The 24,907-nt window shown below is 39.0% G+C and overlaps 1 protein-coding gene across 2 annotated transcripts in view; it reads left to right on the plus strand.

The window, feature by feature from the left end:
* Nucleotides 1-1,432: 1,432 nt before the first annotated feature.
* Nucleotides 1,433-24,907, plus strand: part of CEP78 (centrosomal protein 78) — a 38,217-nt gene continuing 14,742 nt past the window's right edge. For both annotated transcript variants that reach the window (XM_055426925.2, XM_055426927.2), the window contains exons 1-11: nucleotides 1,433-2,183; nucleotides 6,694-6,866; nucleotides 6,958-7,030; nucleotides 8,121-8,224; nucleotides 9,943-10,117; nucleotides 12,540-12,653; nucleotides 14,113-14,177; nucleotides 14,445-14,556; nucleotides 16,668-16,803; nucleotides 18,410-18,455; nucleotides 19,815-19,943. In XM_055426925.2, the coding sequence (XP_055282900.2) occupies nucleotides 1,931-2,183; nucleotides 6,694-6,866; nucleotides 6,958-7,030; nucleotides 8,121-8,224; nucleotides 9,943-10,117; nucleotides 12,540-12,653; nucleotides 14,113-14,177; nucleotides 14,445-14,556; nucleotides 16,668-16,803; nucleotides 18,410-18,455; nucleotides 19,815-19,943 (1,380 nt within the window). In that variant the 5' untranslated portion in view covers nucleotides 1,433-1,930. The remainder of the gene's footprint in view (nucleotides 2,184-6,693; nucleotides 6,867-6,957; nucleotides 7,031-8,120; nucleotides 8,225-9,942; nucleotides 10,118-12,539; nucleotides 12,654-14,112; nucleotides 14,178-14,444; nucleotides 14,557-16,667; nucleotides 16,804-18,409; nucleotides 18,456-19,814; nucleotides 19,944-24,907) is intronic.

Raw genomic sequence — 24,907 nt, forward strand, 5'->3', positions numbered from 1 at the left:
GGGGTCGCACAGAGTCGGACACGACTGAAGCGACTTAGCAGCAGCAGCATGTGTGCCCATGCTAGTAGTAGGCAGAGGTATCCAGAATGCAGTGGGTAGAAAAGGAATGCTGTAAACATAGTGGCAAGGCCTGATCAGAGGACTACCACTGTTCTAGAAACTGGATACAAGTCCAATGTCTAAGCCCAATGTTAAAAGATAAACTGAGGCATATTTACCATTTTAAAAGTTTACTTGAGTGAAAAGAGATTGAATTCAGGCAGCACCAAACTGGAAGTGGTTAGGTGTGCTCCACCCACAGAAACTGCAGAGATTTTTATTTTAAAAGGGTCGAAGCAAAGTAATTATTGATCTGTGACAGTTCTATAGCCTAGTTGGTGATTTTGTGACTGGTTGTCCTTCCCGGTTTTTGTAACCAAGACATTTATAGACTTAGGTTCTGGTTTTTGTAGGCGGCCACATCAGTCTAAGGGCCACATCAGTCCACTGCAGCCACCTTAGTCTAATGGCCTCCTTGCATAGTTAACCAACTGTCTGAATTCTTCTTCTTAAGTTACTTAACTTCCTGTACCTGTTTCTGTTGCAAAGTGGATAATCAGTAGTAAATTATCTGTGGATTTGTTAGGAAAATTGGATGATTTCATACTAAAGCAGTGCATAAAACTATGTCTAGGAGACAGAACTATACCAATAAAGGTCCACCTAGTTAAAGCTATTTTATTTTAAAAATAAAAAACTTTTATTTTCTAGTAGTCATCTATGGATGTCAGAGTTAGACCATAAAGAAGGCTGAGCGCTGAAAAATTGATGCTTTTGAACTGTGGTGTTGGAGAGGAGGTCAAACCAGTCAATCCTAAAGGAAATCAGTCCTGCATATTCATTGTAAGGACTGATGCTAAAGCAGAAGCTCCAATACTTTGGCCACCTGATGCGAAGAACTCTTATTGGAAAAGATCGTGATGCTGGGAAAGATTGGAGACAGGAGAAGGGGACAACAGAGGATGAGATGGCTGGATGGATTCGCCGAGTGGATGGATATGAGCTTGAGTTGAGCAAGTTCAGGGAGTTGATGATGGACAGGGAAGCCCGGCATGCTGCAGTCCATTGGGTCGCAAAGAGTCGGACAGGGCTGAGCGACTGAACAACTGAACTGAACTGAACTGAACTGAGGACACACAAAGTGCCAGACATAGTCTTCATTATCAGTACAAAACAAAATGATCATTAGTAATTACGATAATGTTCTTAATGCATGGAACACGTCACCATTTGCCAAGAACTGTGTCAATTAGGCAGGAAGTAGAGAAGTAAGAGTTCTCTGCAGAAATTCACACACTCAGGACGATGATCCACAGGTGTCTGTCATTCAGCCGTACATGCATCCCTTACGGAGTGTACTCCTTCTCTTGTCTGTGCTCAGACACTTACCGGGAGTTTAGGCCATTGTAAAATGCGCTGATACAACCATATCTCACTTTCATTCGGATCAGTAAATGCTTTTTGTGATCCCCGAATGTCCTAAACCGTCTACCTTTGCACCGCCCTCTACTCGAAGCTCCCGCCTCTGATCCTCCGTCCCTGTCCCCACGGGAGGCGGGGCCTGCGTGCTGACGCACGGGGAGCGCGCTGACGTATTCGTGCACCCGCCTGCCGGCTTGAATCGCAGTCCCGCGCGGCGGAGAGCGATGAGGCGGGCGCCAACGGCCGGTGCCGCGGGGCGGGAGGCAGCGCGGAAACGCGGCATCTCGGGGGCGACCTAGCTGGGGCCCGGGGCGCTGCGTCTTCTGGCGGATCCGCCGCCCCTGCTCACGCTGAGCGGCAGCAGCCGCCAGGCGGTGGGCGCCCAGGAGCCGGGCGGCGACCCGGGGCCCCCAGGCGCGGTGCGGGCGTCGTGTCCGCAGCCTGCGTCCCCCGCGGCCGCGCTCGGGCCATGATCGACTCGGTGAAGCTGCGCCGCGACAGCGCGGCCGACTTCTTCTCGCACTATGAGTACCTGTGCGCGCTGCAGGACTCCGTGCCGCTGCCCGCCGTGCGCGCCTGTCTGCGGGAGGGCGTGTTGGACTTCAACGCCGACCGCCTCCGCGTGGCCGACTGGGCGCCGCTTCTGAGCACCCTCAAGAATGATAAAGATCTGCCCTTGATTTGCATCAAGAGCTTCTTCCAGCCGTGGCTTGGCGAAACAGGTTTGTAGTTCCGGCTTTCGGGGGCCCGCAGCCGCGCTGCGAGGCGGAGTTTTAGATGGTGCGATGTGGGGCCTGGGTACTGGAACGGTGCACCGTGCCCCTTGTGTGTACAGGAGATGGGGCATGCGGCCTAGGACTCCTGCCGGCTCCGCGACCCCGGCCGAGCGCCTTAAGGATCTCTGTGTTCATCTGTTAACGTGGGCTTCAGGTGTCTGTGGTGGTTGCAGGATTCACTTCTGTTAATGCACAGTTTGGAGCGTCGTTAATTGTTCGACAGATGTTACCTGGTCTATTGAATAACTTTGCCTGTACAGAACAAAGAGATTGGGAAGGTGATATATACCAGCTTCGTTTCGTTTTGATTAAGACAGCACAGAGTCGGACACGACTGAAGCAACTTAGCAGCAGCAGCAGCAGAAAAGAAAAATTAAAAAAAGTTGTATCACATAGTGGAAGGAGCACAAACGTGAAGGCAGCCTAGGGCTTGAATTCCAGAGCTTATACTGTCTGTGACCTGGGTAGGTTACTTTTCAACTGCAATCTCCACACTTGTAAAATGACATTTTTACCACTTTTTCCAGGGGTTCTTAGATTTAGGTAGGTTATGTGTGTAAAGTACCCGTGCACTTGAATGAGTTCAGTCATCTCCTGCCCTGGGTGATCTCCCCTTCTACCGGGCAGCAGGTAGATACAAGCACAGTAGTCAGTACTCTGAAAGAGTGAGTGCTGGAGTTACAGAGCATAGGATTTTTTAAATCGAATTTTTAATTTTATATTGGCATATAATTGACTTATAGTGTTATTGTAGTTTCAAGTAAACAGTAAAATGATCAGTTATACATATATATGTAATATAGGCATATATATCCATTCTTTCTCAGATTCTTTTCCCATACAGGTTATCAAGTAGAGTTTTCTGTGCTATACAGTAGATCCTGTTGATTATCTATTTTATATTATAATAGTGTGTATAGGTTAATCTCAGGCTCCTAATTTATCCTTCCCCTCCACCTTTCCCCTGTGCAAAGCACAGAATCTTGGAAGAAAAGGTTCAGGGTAGGCTTCTTGGAGGCGGTACCATCCTTTCTAAGGATATGTAGAAGCTTCTGGGGTGGCAGGAGGGAGCAGTTTGTGTCAGAGGTTGAGAAATATAAGAAAATATGGCAAAACTAAGGTATAGGAGTGGAACTCAGGGTTTGGGAAAGAGATGAGAGTTGATACTGGAAGTATCGTGGGACCATACAGAAAGGGGCTTTGTTTGTCCTGTCAGAAGATTGGATGTTTATCTTGAAGACTGTGGAAAACACGAAGAACAATGGGATGGACTTTTGATTTAGAAGTTCGCTCTGACCTCCATGTAAAAGGCAGTTAATCGGATGCAGATGAATTTAAGGGCACAAATTAAGTTATAAATGGCTGGACTGGATTTTAGAGATCAATGATTCAGATTGGGTGGGACCTAGTGACCAGTTAGAAAAAGGAGGGCAGAGAGCTTGGGTGAAAAGCCACATCTTTCTGAGAGATACACAGCACAGTAGGGAGGGAAGTGGGGTTGGGGAGAGGATGTTACTCCATCTTCAGTGCTTTAGAGCCAACTGGTAAACAGGTCTGGGCCCAAGGTATAGATCTGGCTTTTGGGAAGGACAGGTGTTTGAAGGCATGAGGTTACATACAAAGAAGATCCAATGAGTTCTGAGATGTTTTTTAAGTGGACACACCTGAGAATGTTTATGAATGAGAGAAAGTAGCTGGCAGAGGAAATGTGTGTAGATCTAGGAGAGGAAATGATTTGTTTTTAAAAACCTGAATGCTTATCATGTACCTGTCCCTTTTCTAGGATCTGTGGTTCACACCATCTGTTAACTCTTCTCCAAGGACAGCTCAGCTCATCCCCTGGTGAAAAGAAGTCAGATTATTCTCTGCATCCCATTTAGGTTTAGGAACTGTTCCTTGCTTCTGAAGGCACTTACTTAACCAGAGTGATAACTTAGAAATCAAAAGAAATTACAGCTGAAAGGGACCGTAAAGGCCACTGTACTTAATTTTTCCTAAATTTTGCATTGAATATAAGAAAAATATATGGCAGAAAGCATTCTCTTCATAGTTCCTTCACTGAACTTTCTTTATGTCTTGCATCCAGTGGGTCTAGCTTGCAGATTTTGGCTTCTTCCTAAATTTGCTTCTTCATCCAAATTATTACATTTTGCCTGGACTATTGCAGAAGCACTTAGGTGGTTTTGCTACCCTTGGGCTTAGTTCCTCTAAGTCCATCTACTTACTCAGCTTGAGTGATGTTCTAAAATAAAGATATGTTTAAAACAATGCTTGCAATAGCTTTCCCATACAGGATTATTGCATGTTAGTTGCACAGCTTGTGTTTTGCACAGAGGGATGAAATCTGAACTGTGCTCTGCCAAGCCTCATGGGGCTCTTTGGCCCTGAGGAAGGGTTCTTTTTCTAATCATTCCCTGTACCTAATTGGTCCTTCAGCAGTGGGGCTCCTTTTTCTAATCAGCGGCGGCACCCTTATTGAGCCAGAGGTAGCCCCAGCCCTCATGACCTATGTGATAAAAGCCATACTCTCTCCCAGACTTGCTTCAGCCAACATCTCTATTATTTTTATTTTTTTTAATATTCAAATGTTTAGAGCAGTTTTATTTTCAGTAGCCCCAAAGTGGAAACAACTTAAGTGCCCATCAGTAGGTTTATTGATAAATTGTAGCACTTCCTCACAACAAAATCCATTCCGTTCTGTCGCTCAGTCGTTCTGACTCTATGCGACCCCGTGGACTGTAGCCTACCAGGCTTCTCCGTCCATGGGATTCTCCAGGTAAGAATACTGGAGTGGGTTACCGTTTCCTTCTCCAGGGGATCTTCCCGACCCAGGGATTGAACCCGGGTCTCTCGCATTGGAGGCAGATGCTTTAACCTCTGAGCCACCAGGGAAGCCCTACAAAATACCACCCAGCAATTAAAAGGAGTGAGCTATCCACAACAGCCTGAATAATTGTTGTTCAGTCGCTCAGTCATGTCCTACTCTTTACGAACCCATGGACTGAAGCTTGCCAGGCTTCCCTGTCCTTCGTTATCTCCTGGAGTTTGCCCAAACTCCTGTCCATTGAGTCAGTGATGCCATCCAACCATCTCATCCTCTGTCATCCCTTTCTCCTGCCTTCAGTCTTTCCCAGCATCAGGGTCTTTTCCGTCGGCTCTTCACATCCGATGGCCAAAGTATTGGAGCTTCAGCATCAGTCCTTCCAATGAATATTCGGGACTGATTTTCTTTAGGATGGATTGTTTGGATCACCTTGCAGTCCAAGGGACTCTCAAGAGTCTTCTCCAACACCACAGTTCAAAAGCATTAATTCTTTGGCACTCAGCTTTCTTTATGGTCCAACTCTCACATTCATACCTGAATACTGGAAAAACCATAGCTTTGACTAGACAGACCTTTGTCAGCAGAGTAATGTCTCTTCTTTTTAATACGCTATCTAGGTTTGTCATAGTTTTTCTTCCAAGGAGCATGCATGGCTGTAGTCATCATCCTAAGTGATTTTGGAGCCCAAGAAAATAAAGTCTGTTGCTGTTTCCATTGTTTCCCTATTTATTTGCCATGAACTGATGGGCCCTGATGCCATTGAGTTTTAAGCCAGCATTTTCACTCTCCTCTTTCACCTTCATCAAGAGACTCTTTAATTCCTCCTTGCTTTCTGTAATAAAGGTGGTGTCATCTGTATATCTGAGGTTATTGATATTTCTCCCGGCAGTCTTGATTCCAGCTTGAGCTTCATCCATCCCGGCATTTAACATGATGTAGTCTGAATAAGTTAAATAAGCATGGTGACAATATACAACCTTGATGTATGCCTTTCCAAATTTTAAACCAGTTCATTGTTCCATGTCCGGTTCTAACCGTTGCTTCTTGACCTGCGTACAGGTTTCTCAGAATAATTACTCTGAGTGAAAAAAGACAGACTGTAAAAAAAAAAAAAGATGACATACTGTATAGTTTCATCTATAAAACTCCAGAAAATAAACTAATCTTTAGTGGCAGAAAGCAGCTCAGTGGTGGCCTGAGACTGGAGTGGAGTGACAGCATCTCTAATTTGTTTCTCCTCCCACTTGCACCCCTGGCCCTTTTTCATCCCCACCTGCAGTATTTACAGTGCCCAGCAGGTGTCAGGTTAGAATGTCTTCACAAGGGTGCTCTCTTTGCAGTTAATCCACCTCCCTGTCCAGCTCTTAAGTAGTGTCATCTTTCTAGGTTCAGCTTCAGGGTGATCATGAAGCCGTCACTTAGATATAACTTTTTGCTTCCATAGGAACCTCTGTACATATAGATTATGTTTCTTTATCTCATGAGGTTAAAGTTTTGAGTTTACAAAAGTCCATCCTTAAAGAGGGTTTAAAGGGCAGGAGTCATTTCTAATCCTTACCCCAGAGTGGATGCTTTTTAATGATGATAAAATGTATGGTTGAAGTCACTCATTTTACAATAATTTTGCTTTAGCTTCTGACAGAAATAAAGTTTACAGAAGTCGTGTTCCTGCGATAAGAAATAAAGATGTGACCTTCCAGTTGTGTAAAGCTCTTAAATGCTGTTTAAGTGCATCAGGTGCGCTAAGGAATCTGGAGCTAAATGGGCTAGTTCTGAGAGAGAGAGACTTAACGATGTTAACAAAGGTAAGCCTTCAGTGAGTCCTGCCAACATTTGGTAGTTGCTTTGGGGGGAAACTAAGCCAATAACGTTTTGAACTTTTTTTCCTCATTAAAGGGATTGAATAAATCGGCCAGTTTGGTGCACCTGTCTCTTGCGAATTGTCCGATTGGAGATGGAGGTTTAGAAAGTGAGTGTCAGCCTTAAGTCTTCTTCCCATCAGACTGGTCTTGTGATTCACTGCACACCATGTTGATTCCTGTCTACCTTTTCTTGGTGCTGTCCCCACCTGGATTGTTTCCCGTACCTGCTCATACGTTGGTCCGTTCTTATTTGTACCATGGAAGTCTGTCATGCTGGATACTCTGAGCACTAATTTTACTTCAGTTAGCGTTAAGCCCCAAACCACACATTTTGTTTTTTCTGTTTGTTTATATTTTTGTGGTTTCTCTTTTAAGAAATATTATGGGAAGGGAAATAGCAAGATGTCAAGAGCAAAAAAAATCTGTATCTTTAAATGGTTAAAACATCCATCTGCAGTAATAATTATAATGCACTGTGGAATGTGTTAAAGTAGGCGATATATTCAAAGTACTGTAAGAGCATTTAAAAGGCGAGCAAACTCAGTAGTGTTGGAAGGGGTGTATCATGGTAGTAATCACAAAGAAGGTGACTACTGGGGTCCTGAAGCATTCGTGTGTGTTCACTGTGCCCAGTATTGGCCTGGAGGGCTAAGGTGGGCTGCATTTCAATTTCAGGGAACAGAGTTTGAGATCGTCTATCTTATATTACTGTGTTATATTGTATAGTACCTAATTTTTCATGGTACCTAAGATTCTGAGTTTATAGTTGACATTTAAATTGTTGATTGAAAATTGGGATATATAATTGGAAATAAAAGTAAGAAGAGCCTTATGCTTTTTAAGTTTTTTTTCCCCTTGTGTCTTAAAAGGTATATAATACTTAACTGAGTGGTTAGGAATAAAGTTTGCAGGATTCAGTGTATTCAGTTTTAGTATCCAAGTAGAATTAAACTATTGCTATAAACTGGAACACTGCAGCACTTCATTACTGACTTATTTTAGAATGCACGGATCAGTCAGTTTCCTGAGTCTTTCCAGAATCTTTCCTGGGGAAGATTGGCAACAGTGATTTTGAGAATCTAGCTATAGACCTCCAGTTGACTCAAGAAAAGCAAATAAGTCAAGTTTGACCAAATATAGGCTCTTCATCTTATTGTGTGTGTGGTTTTCTTTTGTTTTTTTTTTTTTTCCTTTTAGTTGTTTGTCAAGGTATAAAGAACTCTGTCACTCTTAAGACAGTAAACTTCACGGGGTGTAATCTGACATGGCAGGGAGCAGATCACATGGCCAAGATCTTAAAGGTGATTTTATGTTTAAACTTTCATGAAAACATACGTGATTGAAGCACATTAATTTTTTGATACAAATGGCAGTGATTTTGTCTTTTGATACATGTGAGTGCAGCTTTAGTTTTGTTGAAAGAATATGACCAGTTTTCAGTTTGAGATTCTTCTATTTAGTAAAGATAGTCCACTTAATCTTAGAAATAAGACATTTAATATATACTACATAATAATATTTAAATACTTCTATGTCTTTTTAGTTATTGAAAACATTTATTGTAATACTGTGAAGAAACTGTGTCATTATAGTCTTTAAGACTTAAATGAAGTGCTTAATAGCTGCTATAGTCTATAAACTAATAAAAATTACTACTTCAGAGCTCTCTAAATATAGTTTTAAAAATACTGCCTTAACAACTTTATAGTGCTTATATTTGCTGTGTTTAGGCCTAAAATTATTTAATAATTTGACGTGAAGCCTTTTTAATACTTTGATGGTACAGATCAAGGATAGGTAAACTATGGCTGGGGGACCAAATCCAGCCTGTCCCCTGATTTTGTAAAGAAAGCTTTTTGGAACATAGCCACACCCATTGTTTGCATGATAACTAAGGCTACTTTCACCCTACACCCATGGTGATAAGTAGTTGCCACAGAAACTGTATGGCCCACAAAGCTGAAAACTTTTTAATTTAAATTTTAAAAATTTAAAAATGCTTTGGACCTAAATAGGGCAAATCCACTGATCCCTGGGATAGAAAATGGTGGCGAGCTTGTGTGCTGAAGCCAAATGTCCTAGATTCAGATTTCATCTCTCGCAGTTTCCTTGCAAATTGCTTAACCTCTTGTGCTTTGTTATGAGGTTTAAATGAACTCATTTTGATAAATTAGTGCCTGGCACATAATAAGCACTGTGTAAGTGTGCTGTTATTTCTGCTTGTAGCTTTTATAAGTTATTGTTAATAGAAAAATGACAGTAATGATTTTTCTTTTAGAGTGTCAGAGGAATTTTGAGTCTTGTTCAAGAATGTAATAAGATTTTTTCCTTTAAAGTCAATGTTCCTTGTTAACAAAATTTATTTTATGAATATAAAGAATTAAATGTCTTTAAGATAATGCTAGTGGTTAAATGTCAAACTCTCGGCACATCAAGGCACATCAAACTGACTTTGCATAGTCCAGGCCTTTAAAGTTGGTGTGTATACCTGAAGTAATATGTGAGATCCATTTTGTAAATATAGTTTTTAAAGTAATACTTTAGAAGTTAGAAGAAGATATTAGAACCATTTACTTTTGTATCATTTAAAAAATATCTGTGTCATTTACAGTGTACACAAACTATATGTATAGAACTTCATGTATATAACTTGTTAATAAATAAGATGCATATTAAAATTTTTTCTTAGAGGGTGCCCAGTCAAGTGTTTGGAGACCACTGGAGGATAGAATGATAAAATTTAGAGCCTCAGCAATGACAGAATTTAAAACTAATTCCCTGGGTTGGCAGATAAGGGAAATAAAATTCATAGACTGTAACTGAATTGTCAAACTTTATACAGCTCATCAGAAACAGTCATCCAGTGGCTAGAGTCTGATCACTGACAGACTTGAATCTGGGTCACTAAAGCAAAATTGACTGTTTAATTTCTCCTGTCATATATGCTTGGCATGTACATGTGTGTAAATCTCTGACATTCATTCAAGTGACTTACTTTCATCCCATTCAATCTGTGAAGTATCAGACCATCAGAAGGCATGAAGAAACCTGGGCTGAGAGTCTTCGTTACAGGAGACCTGATCTTGACTGCATGGCTGGTTTGAGGCGCATCACTCTGAACTGCAACACGCTCATTGGTGACCTTGGTGCAAGTGGTTTTGCAGAATCTCTTAGTGAGGATTTATGGCTTAGAGGTAAATTCTAAAATTGAATATATTGAATTTTTCATAACTAGATGTGCTCTGCTTTTGGTATGATACTGTTACCATAGGATTTTTATTTTTTTAATTTCATTTTTTTCAATAGCTTTTACTTTTAAACTTTCTCTGAGTTGCATATATTCTTTATGGAAAATACAGAGTAACAGGAGAGCAATTGCCTGTAATCTTAATGCCCAGACATAATCACCATTCATTTTGGTGTATATACGTTCAGTCTTTTTTTTTTTCTTTCTATAAATGTATTTATATACTTAGGGATTGCAAAAATAGAATGCAGTATACTTGATATTTCATATTCCTACTTTTTTTTACTTAATGATGTATCATGTAGTATTCCATCATATTGATGTCCTGTAGTTTAATCAATTCTTTGCAATTAGATTTAGACAGTTTGCTTTTCCCTATCAGAAGCAATGTGAATGCATTGTATATACATCTCTGTGTCCATCAGGATTACTTCTGTAGAGTAAGTTACTAAAAGTGGAATGACTAAGTGTGAGGTATTTTTAAAACATTGGGTACACATTGCCAAACTGCCATTCAGAAATGTTGTGCCAATTTGTAGCCTAACCCTCACAAACACTGGCTTACAGCACTTTTAAAAACTGTAAAACTACAAAAATTAAGACCTCTCCCTTTTTTATGTGACTTTTTTCAGTTAATAAAGTATGAGCATCGTAACAAGTCAATAATTTACATCTATAGCATCATTTTTAGTGACTGTTCAGTGTTCCCTTATATAAATATGCCACAGTACACTTAGCTTATTCATTCTTGTATATAAGCTGTGTCCCATTTTTCCGTTACAGTTCTCATACACATCCTGGCTTATATCTCTGATTATTTCTTTTGGTTAAATTCTTAGAGAGTTGATGAATCAAAAGGGCGTACTGATTTTGAAAGCTTTTATTACGTGATGACCTAATCTGATAGGCGAATAATCACATTTTATTTTAGTTTGTATTCATTTGATTTACTGGTGAGATTTAGGGACTGTTTGTATTAATTTGGCTAGTTGGTTAATTATACCCTGTGTCCATTTGTCTGTTGTGAGAGTTTGTAAGGATTGCATCATATCCCGTCAGATCCACATGTCTGACTTGCTATTTCTGTGTGTCATGGGGTTTTGAAAGACTCCAGTTATTTTAATGTAATAGTATATATGCTGTGATCAGTTGCTCAGGCGTGTCTGACTCTTTGTGAACCCATGGACTGTAGCCCCTCAAGCTCCTCTGTCCATGGGATTTTCCTGGTAAGAGTACTGAAGTGGGTTGAATTTCCTCCTCTAGGGGAACTTCCCAACCCAGGGATATACAGCACTTTAGAAAAAGACTGATGATAGTTTCATTTAGTATTTTTTAATACCTATGCTTTTGTACTGATAATACTTTTGGTTTAAATGAATAGGTTGTTCAGCCCTAGAACTATTAGAATTCATGATAATTTGTCCTGGATTTTGTCTGACCTTTTATGGAAAGTGTTGTTGACCAACATTCTTTCATCATAGATGTTTAGCGTGTATTTTCTATTCACACATTCTTTGAATTTGTTATTATTTGTATCCTCTTAGACTTCTTTGTCTTTTTTATTCTAAAGCAGTTATTATACATTTTCTGCTTTGTTCTCCTGTTTTAACCAGTTTCAAGAGTGATTTGGAACTCAAGATCATGATCAAAAGAATACAGTGCAGTTTCTGAGCTTCACCAGTTTTTGCTTGTGAGATTTACAGTGCCACTACTGCCCTTACTGGCCTCCCCTGATAGCTCAGTTGGTAAAGAATTCACCTGCAATGCAGGAGACCCTGGTTTAATTCCTGGGTCGGGAAGACCTGCTGGAGAAGGGATAGGCTACCCACTCAAGTATTCTTGGGCTTCCCTTGTGCTCAGCTGGTAAAGAATCCGCCTGCAATGTGGGAGACCTGGGTTCAATCCCTGGGTTGGGAAGATCCCCTGGAGAAGGGAAAGGCTACCAACTCCAGGATGCTGGCCTGGAGAATTCCATGGACTTATAGTCCATAGGGTCGCAAAGAGTCAGACATGACTGAGCAACTTTCACTTCCACTACCCTTGCTTATTATGAACTGAGATTCATTTTGTTTTGTTTTGTGCTCATAGGTTATATGCAATTTATTCTTCAGTTCTGTAATTGTAAAATATGCTGGATGATTTATTGGTACTAAATGCAGGGTAATCATTGTACATCCAAGAAGAGGTTTTTAAACTGGATTTTGCATTATGTGTGTGCATATATTTTTATGTTTTTTTCAGTACCCAAAATTACAAACCTGCTATGACTGATTTTATGCAGGACTTTTCCACATGTGAGAAAATGAGAATTGTCTCTATGTTTAATCTGTATAGAGTTAGCAAGTGACCTTTTTGCCTTTCATCAAAAGCACTTGACCTGCAGCAGTGTGGCCTCACCAATGAAGGAGCAAATGCTTTACTAAAAGCCCTTGAAACCAATAGAACTCTGGTCGTTCTGGATATAAGAAAAAATCCACTTGTTGGTATGTGGTCACTTTTTTTTAATTGATTAAAAAATAGCAAAACAAAAGCACTTTTTAATGTATTGACAATTTTAAAAACCTAACATGTTTAACTACGCAGTTGACCCTTGAACAACTTGGGGTTACTGGTGCTGACCCCCACACAGTTGAAAATCTGGGTATAACTTTATAGTCAGTGGTTCTGCCTCTGGATTCAACCAACCTTGGATTGAGTAGAACAGTAGTATATATTTACTGAAAAAAATCTGTGTAACTGGACCCACAAAGTTCAGACTTGTGTTGTTCAAGGTCAGCTGCACTTTCCTAATGTTGCATTTCCTTTAAGTTTTTAGCAGATAATTTACTAATTAAAGTGAATTATACTTGTAAATCATTCTTGCCTCTACTCTGAAGATGAACCTAGATAATCTTGCTTCTGCCAAGTGCCTTATTTCCTTCTTGTGCAATTCTTGGAATGAGTGATTTATTCCTTTGTCAGTTTAACAAGTAAAATTTTTTAATACCTTTTGTGTACCAGATATGGGTTTCGGCACTAAACTAGAGATAAAGCACTGAACCAGACAGACAAAGTCTTGCCCTCGTGGAGCTTACATTCTACTGAAGGAGTTCAGGTAGAAATGAGTAAACAGATGAGGAATATAGTTTTAGATAGTAGGAAGTAAAAATATATCTTAATGAAAAGGGAGTGAGGGGGGCAGGTAGGCCTACATTGGATATGCTTTCTAGGGGACAACTTTACCAGAGAAGTGTTTGAGTGGAGACCTGAGTGAAGAGAGGAGCAAGCCATGGAAGATCTGGGGATAGCACATTCCAGGACAAGGGGCCAATGAAGATGCAAGCATGTAGGTGGGTGGAACATTTAAGGAAAAGCAAGGAGGCCAACATAGCCAGAGCACTGAGTGACGAACAGTGTGGTCTGCCATGAGGTCAGGGAGCTAGCCAGGGCCTGATCTTGTAAAGTCATGAAGGCCAGAGTAAAGACATGGATTATTCTAAATGAGTAGAGGGTTTTGAATTGGAAAAAGGCATGATCTAAATAATGTCTCAATAAGATGATCCTGGCATAGCAAATAGACTTGGGGGGCTGGGGCAAAGAAGAGAAATAGGGAGACCAGTTAGGAGACTGTCTCAGTGATCCAAATGAGAGATGTTTATGGCTTAACTTAGCTTGGAAGTGTGGAGCAAGTGAAAAGCGATTGAATTCACTGCCACTTTAGATGCGAAATATTTAAATTTGACCTTTGCTGCTCCAAATAGTAGCCACTGGGGTCAGTCTGCAAGATGGTGTCTTACGTTTTTGAGGAAGAAATTAGAATATACAAAGGGAGAAATAGGTATATATTATATAATGTAGATTTCATATTATGGGAAAAGCAGTAATTAGTTGGCTTTTGTTTTTAAATGGAAATAGCCGCTCATTAGGAAATAAATACTCTCATTTCAATTTATTTTACTTTAGATCATTCTGTGATGAAAGCCGTTATCAAAAAAGTTCTCCAGAATGGAAGAAGTGCCAAGTCAGAGGTATAACATGTTTTAGTTTTCTAGGAAGAGTTTCACTTTAATGTCTTTCTTTCTTAAAAAAAAAAAATTATAAGGATACTTTCTGCCATCTTAAACTAAGTTTTTAGTCAAATCAAATGGTTTTTCTGTTTTTGAAAATATTGTGTAATTCTTTAATTCAGGTTCCCAGAAATGCTATCAGAAACCTTTTATTTTAATTTCCAATGAAGATCAAACCTTCATAAATTACCTGTAACTTAAATGGCATATTTATTTTTTCTTTCTCAGTACCAGTGGATAACTTCTCCATCAGTGAAGGAACCATCCAAAGCTGCTAGACAGAAAAAGAGAACCATAATTTTGGGAAGCAGTCGAAAAGGAAAAGCTACTATTAGAATTGGTAACTTCTTTTTAATGCTACTAGAACTTATAGCCCTTATGTTTTCCAATGTGCTGAAATTAAAACAGCCAGTATTAACCACATAAATATTATTAGTAGGACTATAATTGCCTTGATATGTATTATGAGAATTTATAGAATATAGAAATTATAAATTAATTTAAAGGGATGTTAATATTAACCAGCTTCTGTGTTTACATTTCATAAAAAGTTTGTTATTTTGACACTATTTCCTGGTTGATGATTACTTCTAGTATTTTGCAATTGAAATTTGTGAAAAATTGGAAATAACCTGAAATAAACTATTATAAACATCTTCAGAAATACAACTTCTTTTTTTTTCCTACTAAAAAATGTATGATTTTGATTTCCCATTAATCAGCTTGCTTTAAATATAAGTTGTCTAGAGTGTACCTTAAATCAAAAATAGCCTATGATTTGTCTGCCAACTGTTACTTTAAGATAGTGATAGTTTAGTAATCAATCAAACGATATATAAAAAGAAATTAAGATTTTTATGTAACACTAATTATATACTATTATTAAAAGTTTATATCATGTGTAAAGGGTTCTTAAAATAGCTAATTTGACTTGCTATAATATTAGAAATAGAAATATAGGTAAATAAAACATGTATATATAAAACATCTTAGAAATTCTGTAATATTAGTATGTGGTGGTATAGAATAGGGCATCATGGAATGAGAATAAAGCACATTTTTTAAAATTTGGCATGATTAAACAAAGTGGAAATGTAGCTGACGTTTACAAGCTCAGTGAGCTATTTTAAGAGTAATTTTATTTTATTTCTTGGGCTTTTTTTTTTCTTTTGTATTTGCTTCAGTTATTTGGAGACATAGAGGTAAGCCAAATCAATGTCTGACTATATAGGTAAATCCAGGTGAGTATAGGAGTTAAATAACTGTGTGAATTGTGTCACATCTACAGTGTAATTATGTATGCCTTAAAAAGATGGGAACTTTTATCGGAAATGTTTTTATCTCCTAATGAGACAAATGTAATTTAAAAAATTTTAATTACAAATATATTTGCATTACTTTCTGCAAGTAAAGGTGTACACATACAAACTATGTGCATATAGACTTTTTTTAAATGTAATTAAGTTAAAAAACAAAATAGCACAAAATGAACTGAGCCCTTTATTTTAAGGCATGTAAATTTATCCAAAGAAATCACACAGGATCATGTGGTTATCAGTAAGCTATACTATATGAAACATTTGTCCTGTATCACCACATACACTCTATTTTACACGCCATCCTAATGCTGCTAAAGTACAGTAGCTTTGAAGAATAAATACAATCATTTTAACCTATGATGTTTGTTTTCAGTAATGTTCAAATTAAACATTTAAATGTGAATTTTAATATATGGTTTGTTCTAAAGAAATTATTAGCTTGTAAGTCTCATTTTTGCTACCAAAAGTATTTCTTATAAATATTTCTTATAAAACTACTTGACCCTTTAGTACTGAAATGTAGGGTGAGTCTCCACGTTTCACTCTTTCATCCAGTGGGTTTCACTTTTTTTGTGTATTTTTTTTGTGTTTTCTATATGAAATCAAATGAACAATGAAGGTCAACAGACTTATAGGAGGGTAACATTGACTTATCTACCACCTGGCAACTTGTATACAGTCATAACTTTTATTTGTTTTTACATAGAAAAATCTTAAAATGAAATTTTGGTCTAATCCCAAAGATTCTGTTTGGCAGAAGTCATGGGTGTATTTATGTTTCTCTATTCTTGGGATTCAGAAATGCCAAAGGTGTTCTAAGATTCAGATTGAGTGTCTCTGCATGATACATAAAATGTATCATTCTTTGGGATTTTTTAAAAATTTATTTTTGCATGTTCTGCATACCTCAGAACTTTTGTTTTAGTTAAAATAACTTGTTACTGTAGTGGACTTACATTTTTAAAAATTGCTGGCCTATGTAAAACATTTTTACAAAACGATTCTGTTTTTAATGGCCTTGACATCATCGTGAAGTGCTTGTTTTATTCCTTTCAGTGTGTACGCATGTGATAGTTGCTCTGTAGGTTTTTAGTGCATTTGATTCTCTCTTCTCATGATTTCTCAAACATAGGATTGGCCACAAAGAAACCTGTAAGTAATGGAAAGAAACACTCCACTGGTAAAGATTCTTATGCTCCTGAACCTCTGCCGCCTGGTGTGTCTGGTTTCCTGCCATGGCGTACTGCAGAACGTGCAAAAAGGAACAGGTAGAGTGTTTTCATTTTCTGTCTTTCAGTCATTTAGAATTCTTTATTTTGGAGCTTCTATTCTGTGGGAGGTCTCTGGTGGTTTCTATAGAGGAAGAAAGGTAACTCACACATGGCTTGTGCCTAATGAGTCCTCTAAGAAAAAAAAAAATAATTGGGAGTTTGAAGTTGTTTCTCAAGTGTCACAACAGAGGTAACTCCGTGGGAATCATGAAGAGACTAATATTCTCTCCAGTCATGCAGATGAGAAAAGTTTCAGTAAAGGCAGATGTAGTTGAGCCAAGCCCTATAGCACAGAAGTAGAAATTTGGATCTGTAGCAATGGGAAAAAAGACATTTTAGGCATGGGAATAGTGGATTGAAAGTGAAAGTGAAGTCGCTCAGTTGTGTCTGACTCTTTGCGACCCCATGGACTGTAGCCTACCAGGCTCCTCCATCCGTGGGATTTTCCAGGCAAGAATACTGGAGTGGTTTGCCATTGCCTTCTCCAGGAGATCTTCCCCACCCAGGGATTGAACCCGGGTCTCCAGCATTGCAGGCAGATGCTTTACCATAGACCTCATCTAAATCAACCAGCTTAATTCAGTAAATCAGATTTAGTTTGTCAAACTAGACTTTCACTAGCTTTAGCTAATTACTTATCCAGGGGATAAGTTCATACTAATTTTGTCATAGAGCTGTGAGTAAAATTTTTCAACTATAGCTCTAAGCTTGCTAGATGAAATAAATTGCTCTAGGTTATTTTCAAGTGACTTATTTGGTGATATTCATGAAATTAGAATGGTGCTAGTGGTAAAGAATCCACCTGGCAATGCAGGATACGCAGGAAACGTGGGTTTGGTCCCTGGGTTGGGAAGATCCCCTGGAGGAGGAAATAGTGCAACCCACTGCAGTATTCTTGCCTGAAAAAGCCCATGGATAACGGAGCTTGGTGGGCTAGAGTCCATAGGATCACAGTGAGTCAGACACAACTGAGCATCTGAGCACATTGATGAAATTCGGTGTTAACAATTGCTTAAGAAAACAAAGAGAATTGATTTTAAATAGTACCTGAAGTAATTACTGTGTAAAGTACATGTTCAATTGCTCACATTTAGTTGATATTTATAATCCCCATTGGACAACTGACTACCTTTTTGCAAATGGTAATATAGATTCTTAAAGCATAAACTATAATATTGAATTTCCAGTCTTTGAAGTGACTTAGCAGCAGCAGCAGCAGCAGTTAAGTTTAAGAGCTTTGTGTTTTCATATCTTCTTCTTGAGACACTTATTAATCTCAGGTCAATCCTCATCACAAGGAGTTGTAAATTAGAGAACGATTCATACCACCATGTAAGAAGGTAGACTGAAATCTCAACCACCTTGAACGTAGGAACCAAAGGTGCCTCTCAGCAGTTCAGAGAGTTTTCACAAAGCGGGTCTGCTAAATTCTGTTCACTTTTTTTCATAGCAGAGCCTTCCAGGTCCTTGTTTTGAGCTGACTTATTTTTATATACAATTCTATGTGGATATTGTACATGATACTAAGAACTTATATTAAATGCGTTTAACTGGTGATGTGTGTACATCAAGATATGACTTTGTTTTGTTAATATCTTTTTAGGGGTTTTCCATTAATCAAAGCTCGTGATGTGTGTAATCAGTTGCAGGTATGTGGTTATTATATTTATTGTATACAGGGTGTTGAACTGGAAAGGGTGGAAGATCATACTCTTTGCTTTTTAAACTGAACAGAGCCTTACAAAAAAAAAAATCCCTCTCTGAAATAAATCCATTTAAAACCTGTCTTGTTCTCCCATTGCCTCTGTGTAGTTGTATGGATGTGGCACACTGGGAGTCTTGTGGTTATCTCTCTAAACAAGGAAGTGTGTTCTCCAGTCCACAAGTCAGCGGTTACCCAGTAAAATGAACTTGATTGCCATTTCTAACCTCTTATGTGGAGCTGTCATACCCAAGAGTGTTCATGTGTTTTCAGAAAATATTGTTTGGGGCTGTCTGTAGAAGTTCCTGATTTTCAAGCCAATATGAAGCAACACGTCCCAAACCTCTGCTCTCTGAGTGTCCCTGCTTCCTCACCAAGGCTGCGCGCTCTTCTTCTTTTACAGCCTCATGGCCTTGGAGCAAGCTAATCCTGCCAGTGGTCTTAGGAGACTGTGTAGTTGCTCTGCTGAGATTAAAAGAAGAGCACCTTGGCTGTCAGTCCTGCACTTGGATGCCTGGTGGAGGGGTGCATGCTTCATTCTACCATTGGGAGTTTCCTCTCCTGCAGGGCTTGTCAGAATGATATCCTAGTGACTTGTCTTCTGCACAGTTATAGAAAACTAACAAATGTCCTTTTGACCTATAGACTTTTATGGGGTTGTGACCCGGTCACTTTTTAAATGGAAGTGTCTTACTGAACAACATTCCAGTGGCAGTGAAGCTCAGTAGGAGAACTGAATTATAATTACACTAGTTTTGGCTTAAGGATGATGAGAAAATAAAATTTTTGATAGGTCAGTTTTAATTATATATGTATATGTGACTAATTTTTTTAAATTGTTTATTATTCACAGTTTGGATATGCTGACTTTCTAATTATTCTTCTGATTCTTTACCAGTCCCCTTACTGATGAATTGCCCTCCTAAAAACTACATTTTCTTCCAGACTATTTGTGTCTGATGGTGAAGAATAAATTTCTGGTTTGAGGTATAAAGGTGATCTGAGAAAAAATGTTTACCCTGGCTCCTTACTTGTCTTCTTTGAAAGAAACTTAATAAAATAATACGGACAATTCCAAATACTAATCCTAACCATGTACACCAGAGGTCTGTACAATAACATAGCAAAAACAAGTTACTGTAATTTTACTTTGTCATTGCTTGTTTTAGACTAAGGAGCAGTGGGAGACATTGACAAATAATGACTTGATACCTCAGATCGCTCGTGTTAAATGCCCTTTAATATTTGGATATTTGGTATCTTGTTCATGTTATCTTTTATACAATTTTGTCTTCTTTTTTTAAAGCAATCAGATTTTCCTGTGACTGTGACTGTAGAGAGTCCTTCCTCCTCAGAAATCGAAGAGGTCGATGATTCCTCAGAAAGTGTTCAGGAAGAGCCAGAGAAAATCAATTTGAAACAGGAAGCGTTGCAGGTATAAAGTTATCACTTTAAAGATACAGAGAAAATTATTTTTCAAACAGATTAGTTGCATCTGACTGCAATACTTGACAACTTGTGTGGGATCTTTCTGTTTTCCCCTCCTGTCTGCGTTGTATCCCTTTGAACTTAGCTTGCTGCTGCTGCTGCTGATAAGTCACTTCAGTCGTGTCCGACTCTGTGTGACCCCATAGACGGAAGCCCACCAGGCTCCCCCGTCCCTGGGATTCTCCAGGCAAGAACACTGGAGTGGGTTGCCATTTCCTTCTCCAATGTGTGAAAGTGGAAAGTGAAAAGTGAAAGTGAAGTCGCTCAGTCGTGTCCGACCCTTAGCGACCCCATGGACTGCAGCCTACCAGGCTCCTCCATCCGTGGGATTTTCTAGGCAATAGTACTGGAGTGGCTTGCCATTGCCTTCTCCGTGAACTTAGCTTAGACCAAGGTAAATGGTGGACATTTGAACTCTAAGCAGACAATCAAAACATGTCACTAGTTACATATTTGCCTTTCTTTAGAACCTTAATATTAGATATAGGGAGAATCTTTAAGATAAACTTGAAGAAATTGAGTTCTGAATGAATATAGTCAGCTGATTCAGTGCCCTTATTTTACAGATGAGAAAATTGACAATTCTTTTTATAGGAGGGGTGTATGACCTCATTTTTAATGAAAAGTTGAAAAAATATTTCAATATTGATATTCTCCTTTCCTAAATATAAAACAGCAAGAAGCTCCATTATATTGCCAAATAAACCTGACATCTAATGTCATTCCATACTTCTGTTTGTATGGACAGAAAAGAAAAATTGATCTTCATAAGAAATTTTTACTCTTCAAAATAATATATTAATTTTATTTCAACTTAAATGCAGAGCTGATAATTTGTAGTAAATAAGGGAAACGCAATTTGAGGGAACCTTGTTATTGTGCTACAAAGTCTGTGTTTAATTTTTTTAATTAGTATGATTTTCTTTTAGTATGAAATCTTGATAAATTTTGAACTAGCCCATTATTAAAGGACAACGGAAATTACTGTTTGATTTTTAAAAGAAAAAGTTAGGTTTTAATTTTTTAGTTAAAATTAGTGATAATGTAGAGAAATTTTATTATGAAATATTACAGTAGGAGGAATCTGTAGTTCACGTAGAAGTACCCCCTTTTCTTCTTATAAATGAGACCTACAATTTGTAGCACATAAGTGGTTTACTAGTAAGTTGTAGAGTAAGACAGGACCCTAGGGCATCTAACCCACATTCAGTGTCATTTTAGATGTGTTGTATTCATTTCCTTCACCAGTAGGTCGGGATATTGTATTGATATTTCTAAGAGCAGTTGTAGACACTGGGGAAGACCAAGAAGTTTTGTAAACTGTGACTACAGAATAGATTCAGGATGCTGTGAGAACCCTTTCAGCTCTTCTTCGTTTTAACAAGACACTAAAATGATGGTATCCAAGTGTTTAAATATATAAAACCACCACAATCAAGAGATTTCAGAATATCTTTGAAAGACAGGAGATAAGTGGAAGAGTGTGAAACTGAAGCAGTAGAACAAGGGGAACCATCATCTACAATATGCCCAGGGACCACCTGCAGCTGAGGGGGAATCTGATGCCCCTGCAGAAATAGCTCCATACTCAGATGTGTGTGTGGGAGACAGAGTGAAGTTAGCTAAGCAGGTGAGTGAAATAGGGGGAGCTCATCGAGTTTGTGCTTGAAAGAGTTGACTCCCAGCCCCACCCTCACTCTCCTGAAATGAGATAATTTCATTTTGAAAAAATTAAACTGGAGACAACTAGGGCAGCTATTGTGAGTTTTTACACCCTAGAAAAGAGTACCTGGGGTATCCTATTACAGTTACTACTCACTTTTTCCTGCATTAGAAAAGCCAGTCAGTCACTGACTTCCAGGGAGCTTTTTGCTCTCATTCTTAAATAGAAAATAACTATCATACACCTGGTAGTTGAGTAAAGCTTACAACAAGAGAGGTGGGGAAAGAGTAAAAAAAAATCCTAGTAGGACCAGGGAAAATTTAGGGAACAAAATAATTTAAGAAAAAACCCTAAATCATGTCCTTAAAGAGACTTAAAAGGAGCTGGAAACTTTAAAATAAGAATAGGGTGTTAATTAAAAAGGGAATGTCAGAAAGCAGAGAAATCTCTTGGAAATGAAAATGTGGTTGCTGAAATAAATTCAGTAGGAATTAACAGTATATAAAAAAGAAAGAATGGAAAATGTGATAGAAGTGATATATTAGGAGAGGCCACTCCAGTACTCTTGCCTGGAAAATCCCATGGATGGAGGAGCCTGGTAGGCTGCAGTCCGTGGGGTCGCTAAGGGTCGGACATGACTGAGCGACTTCACTTTCACTTTTCACTTTCACACATTGGAGAAGGAAATGGCAACCCACTCCAGTGTTCTTGCCTGGAGAATCCCAGGGACAAGGGAGCCTGGTGGGCTTCTGTCTATGGGGTCACACAGAGTTGGACACGACTGAAGTGACTTAGCAGCAGCAGCAGCATCGAGGATGTCCAGCATGTTCCTATAAAAAATTCTAGATCCAGAAAAAAATGGAGGGAAGCTGTCAAAGGGCAGGAAAATTCCCCATAGCTGAAAGTAAGCTTCAGGCCTCAAACTGAAAATAGCTAAACAAAACTAGCCTCTACCTAGATACTCTTCACTATGAAATTTTAAAATACTGAAAAGATACATCCATTCCAAAGGAAAAAATACTGGTCACCTAAAAAAAAATAAAATCGGACTTTATCATTGTTGTCATCAGCACCACGGATTCTGGAAGGCATTAGAAAGATACCTCTAAGGTTTTTCAGGCAAATAATTTTCACCCTAGGGTTTTGCTTCCAGCCAGACTATCAGTCATAAGTGGAGGCTGAATAAGATATTTTGTACGTAAAGAAATTTGAAAAGCTTACCCCCTGTGCTATACAAGTTATTTGTAGAAATAATCCAGCCAAATGAGGGAATAGACTAAGAAGGAAGGTAATCGGGGATTTGGGGAACAGTGGATTCAGTGCAGAGTCAGCTGATATAGATTTGAGAGCCTTCCATTGGTTGTGTGATTGACAGCTTAGAAACACATTGAGGCGTATTGTACTTACTATGCATTAGATACTGTTGGAAAGGAGGAGGGAGAGGAAGAGGAGGAGGAAATTGAACTCCAGAGAAAAAAAAGCTACACTGACATAAACATGAAGTGAACTAAATTATGGTAGATTTTTTTGGGGGTGGTGGAGGGGCCTGCACCTCAGCTTGCAGAATCTTAGTTCCCCAACCAGGGATTGAACTCATGTCCTTGGCAGTGAAAGTGTGAGTTCCTATAGTGAATTCCCTAAACTATGGTAGATTTTAAACTAATACTGGTGAGCAAGAGAAGAATCCACTTACACCTGACATTACAGGTGTCCCCCTTTTCAGTGACACACAGAGACAGTGACCACCTATCTAATTTGTTGTCCAAACCAGAACACTAATAATGTAAGGAGTCACTGCTGCTGCTGCTAAGTCGCTTCAGTCGTGTCCGACTCTGTGCGACCCCATAGACGGCAGCCCACCAGGCTCCCCCGTCCCTGGGATTCTCCAGGCAAGAACACTGGACTGGGTTGCCATGTCCTTCTCCAATGCGTGAAAGTGAAAAGTGAAAGTGAAGTCACTCAGTCGTGTCTGATTCTTAGCGACCCCATGGACTGCAGCCTACTAGGCTCCTCCGTCCATGGGATTTTCCAGGCAAGAGTACTGAAGTGGGTCACTATACTTCTGTAACATCAGGACAGCAGGTATAAACTGGAACAACCCAAGGCATCTGAGGGTATGTGGTCATGCTATACAAGGGTAATGACACAGAAACAGTATAAGAGGTATAATCTATTCATAGAGACACAGTATATGTCTGCAGTGGGCAATATTAATTGTAATAGTAGAAATACTATCTTGGTTTGCAGCTTTTATTGTCAACTTTCATGTAATAACAAATAACTAACCTGAACTATACTTAGTATGTTTTAGTATTCACTTAGTATGTACTGAAATGTATTGTGTCCTGGTATATGCTTAGTATATATTATATTCTAAGTATTTTTAACATATATATAACTCATTTAATGCCCTGAATAACCTTATGAGGTTAGTGCTAGTATCATTCCCGCTTTTCAGAAAAGGAAGCTAAGCCAGAGAAGGAACTTGCCCAGCCTGTCCCTGATTTATGGTTGGATGGGGGCTTTGAGTTCAGGCTTTCTGCCTCTTCTCATAAACATTGCTCCATTCAGTTCAGTTCAGTTCAGTTCAGTCGCTCAGTCGTGTCCGACTCTTTGTGACCCCATGAATCACAGCACGCGAGACCTCCCTGTCCATCACCAACTCCCGGAGTTCACTCAAACTCATGTCCACAGAGTCGGTGATGCCATCCAGCCATCTTATTCTCTGTCGTCCCCGTCTCCTCCCACCCCCAATCTCTCCCAGTCCATTCTGACTCTCAAATAACAGAAAACTTAACTGCACATAGAACAGAATATCAGTTTCAACTTTGACAATATAAAAGCTAGGTTTGGAAGGTAGACAGAAGGTAGAAAAAAGGAGAAAAGACACGAACGTCCTCATTTTACAAAGCGGGACGTTGAAAGAGTTTATAGTTGATCAGCAATATAGATTTTTAAGTATATCACTATATGTGGAAGAGATCATGACCGGTGGAAAAACTGATAATAACATAACTTTACTAAGCAGAGTGAATATATGAAAGAGTGTAAAGGAACTAAATCCTTACCTAGTAAATTAGAAAGTTAACTGATACTGCCTCAAATTTAGTCAGAAATAGTCATGTAAGTATAGTATTTGGAAATAGAAAATTAAAAATAAGACTAATTTTCTTAAACTTCATAAAGAAGGATATCCAGATAGCCAGTAGACATGGAAAAGTGCCCAACTTCATTAAGTAATAAGAGAA

Source organism: Moschus berezovskii, chromosome 7, assembly GCF_049115385.1.
Source record: "Moschus berezovskii isolate FMDL1 chromosome 7, NW_MosBer_1.0, whole genome shotgun sequence".
NCBI lineage: Eukaryota > Metazoa > Chordata > Mammalia > Artiodactyla > Moschidae > Moschus > Moschus berezovskii.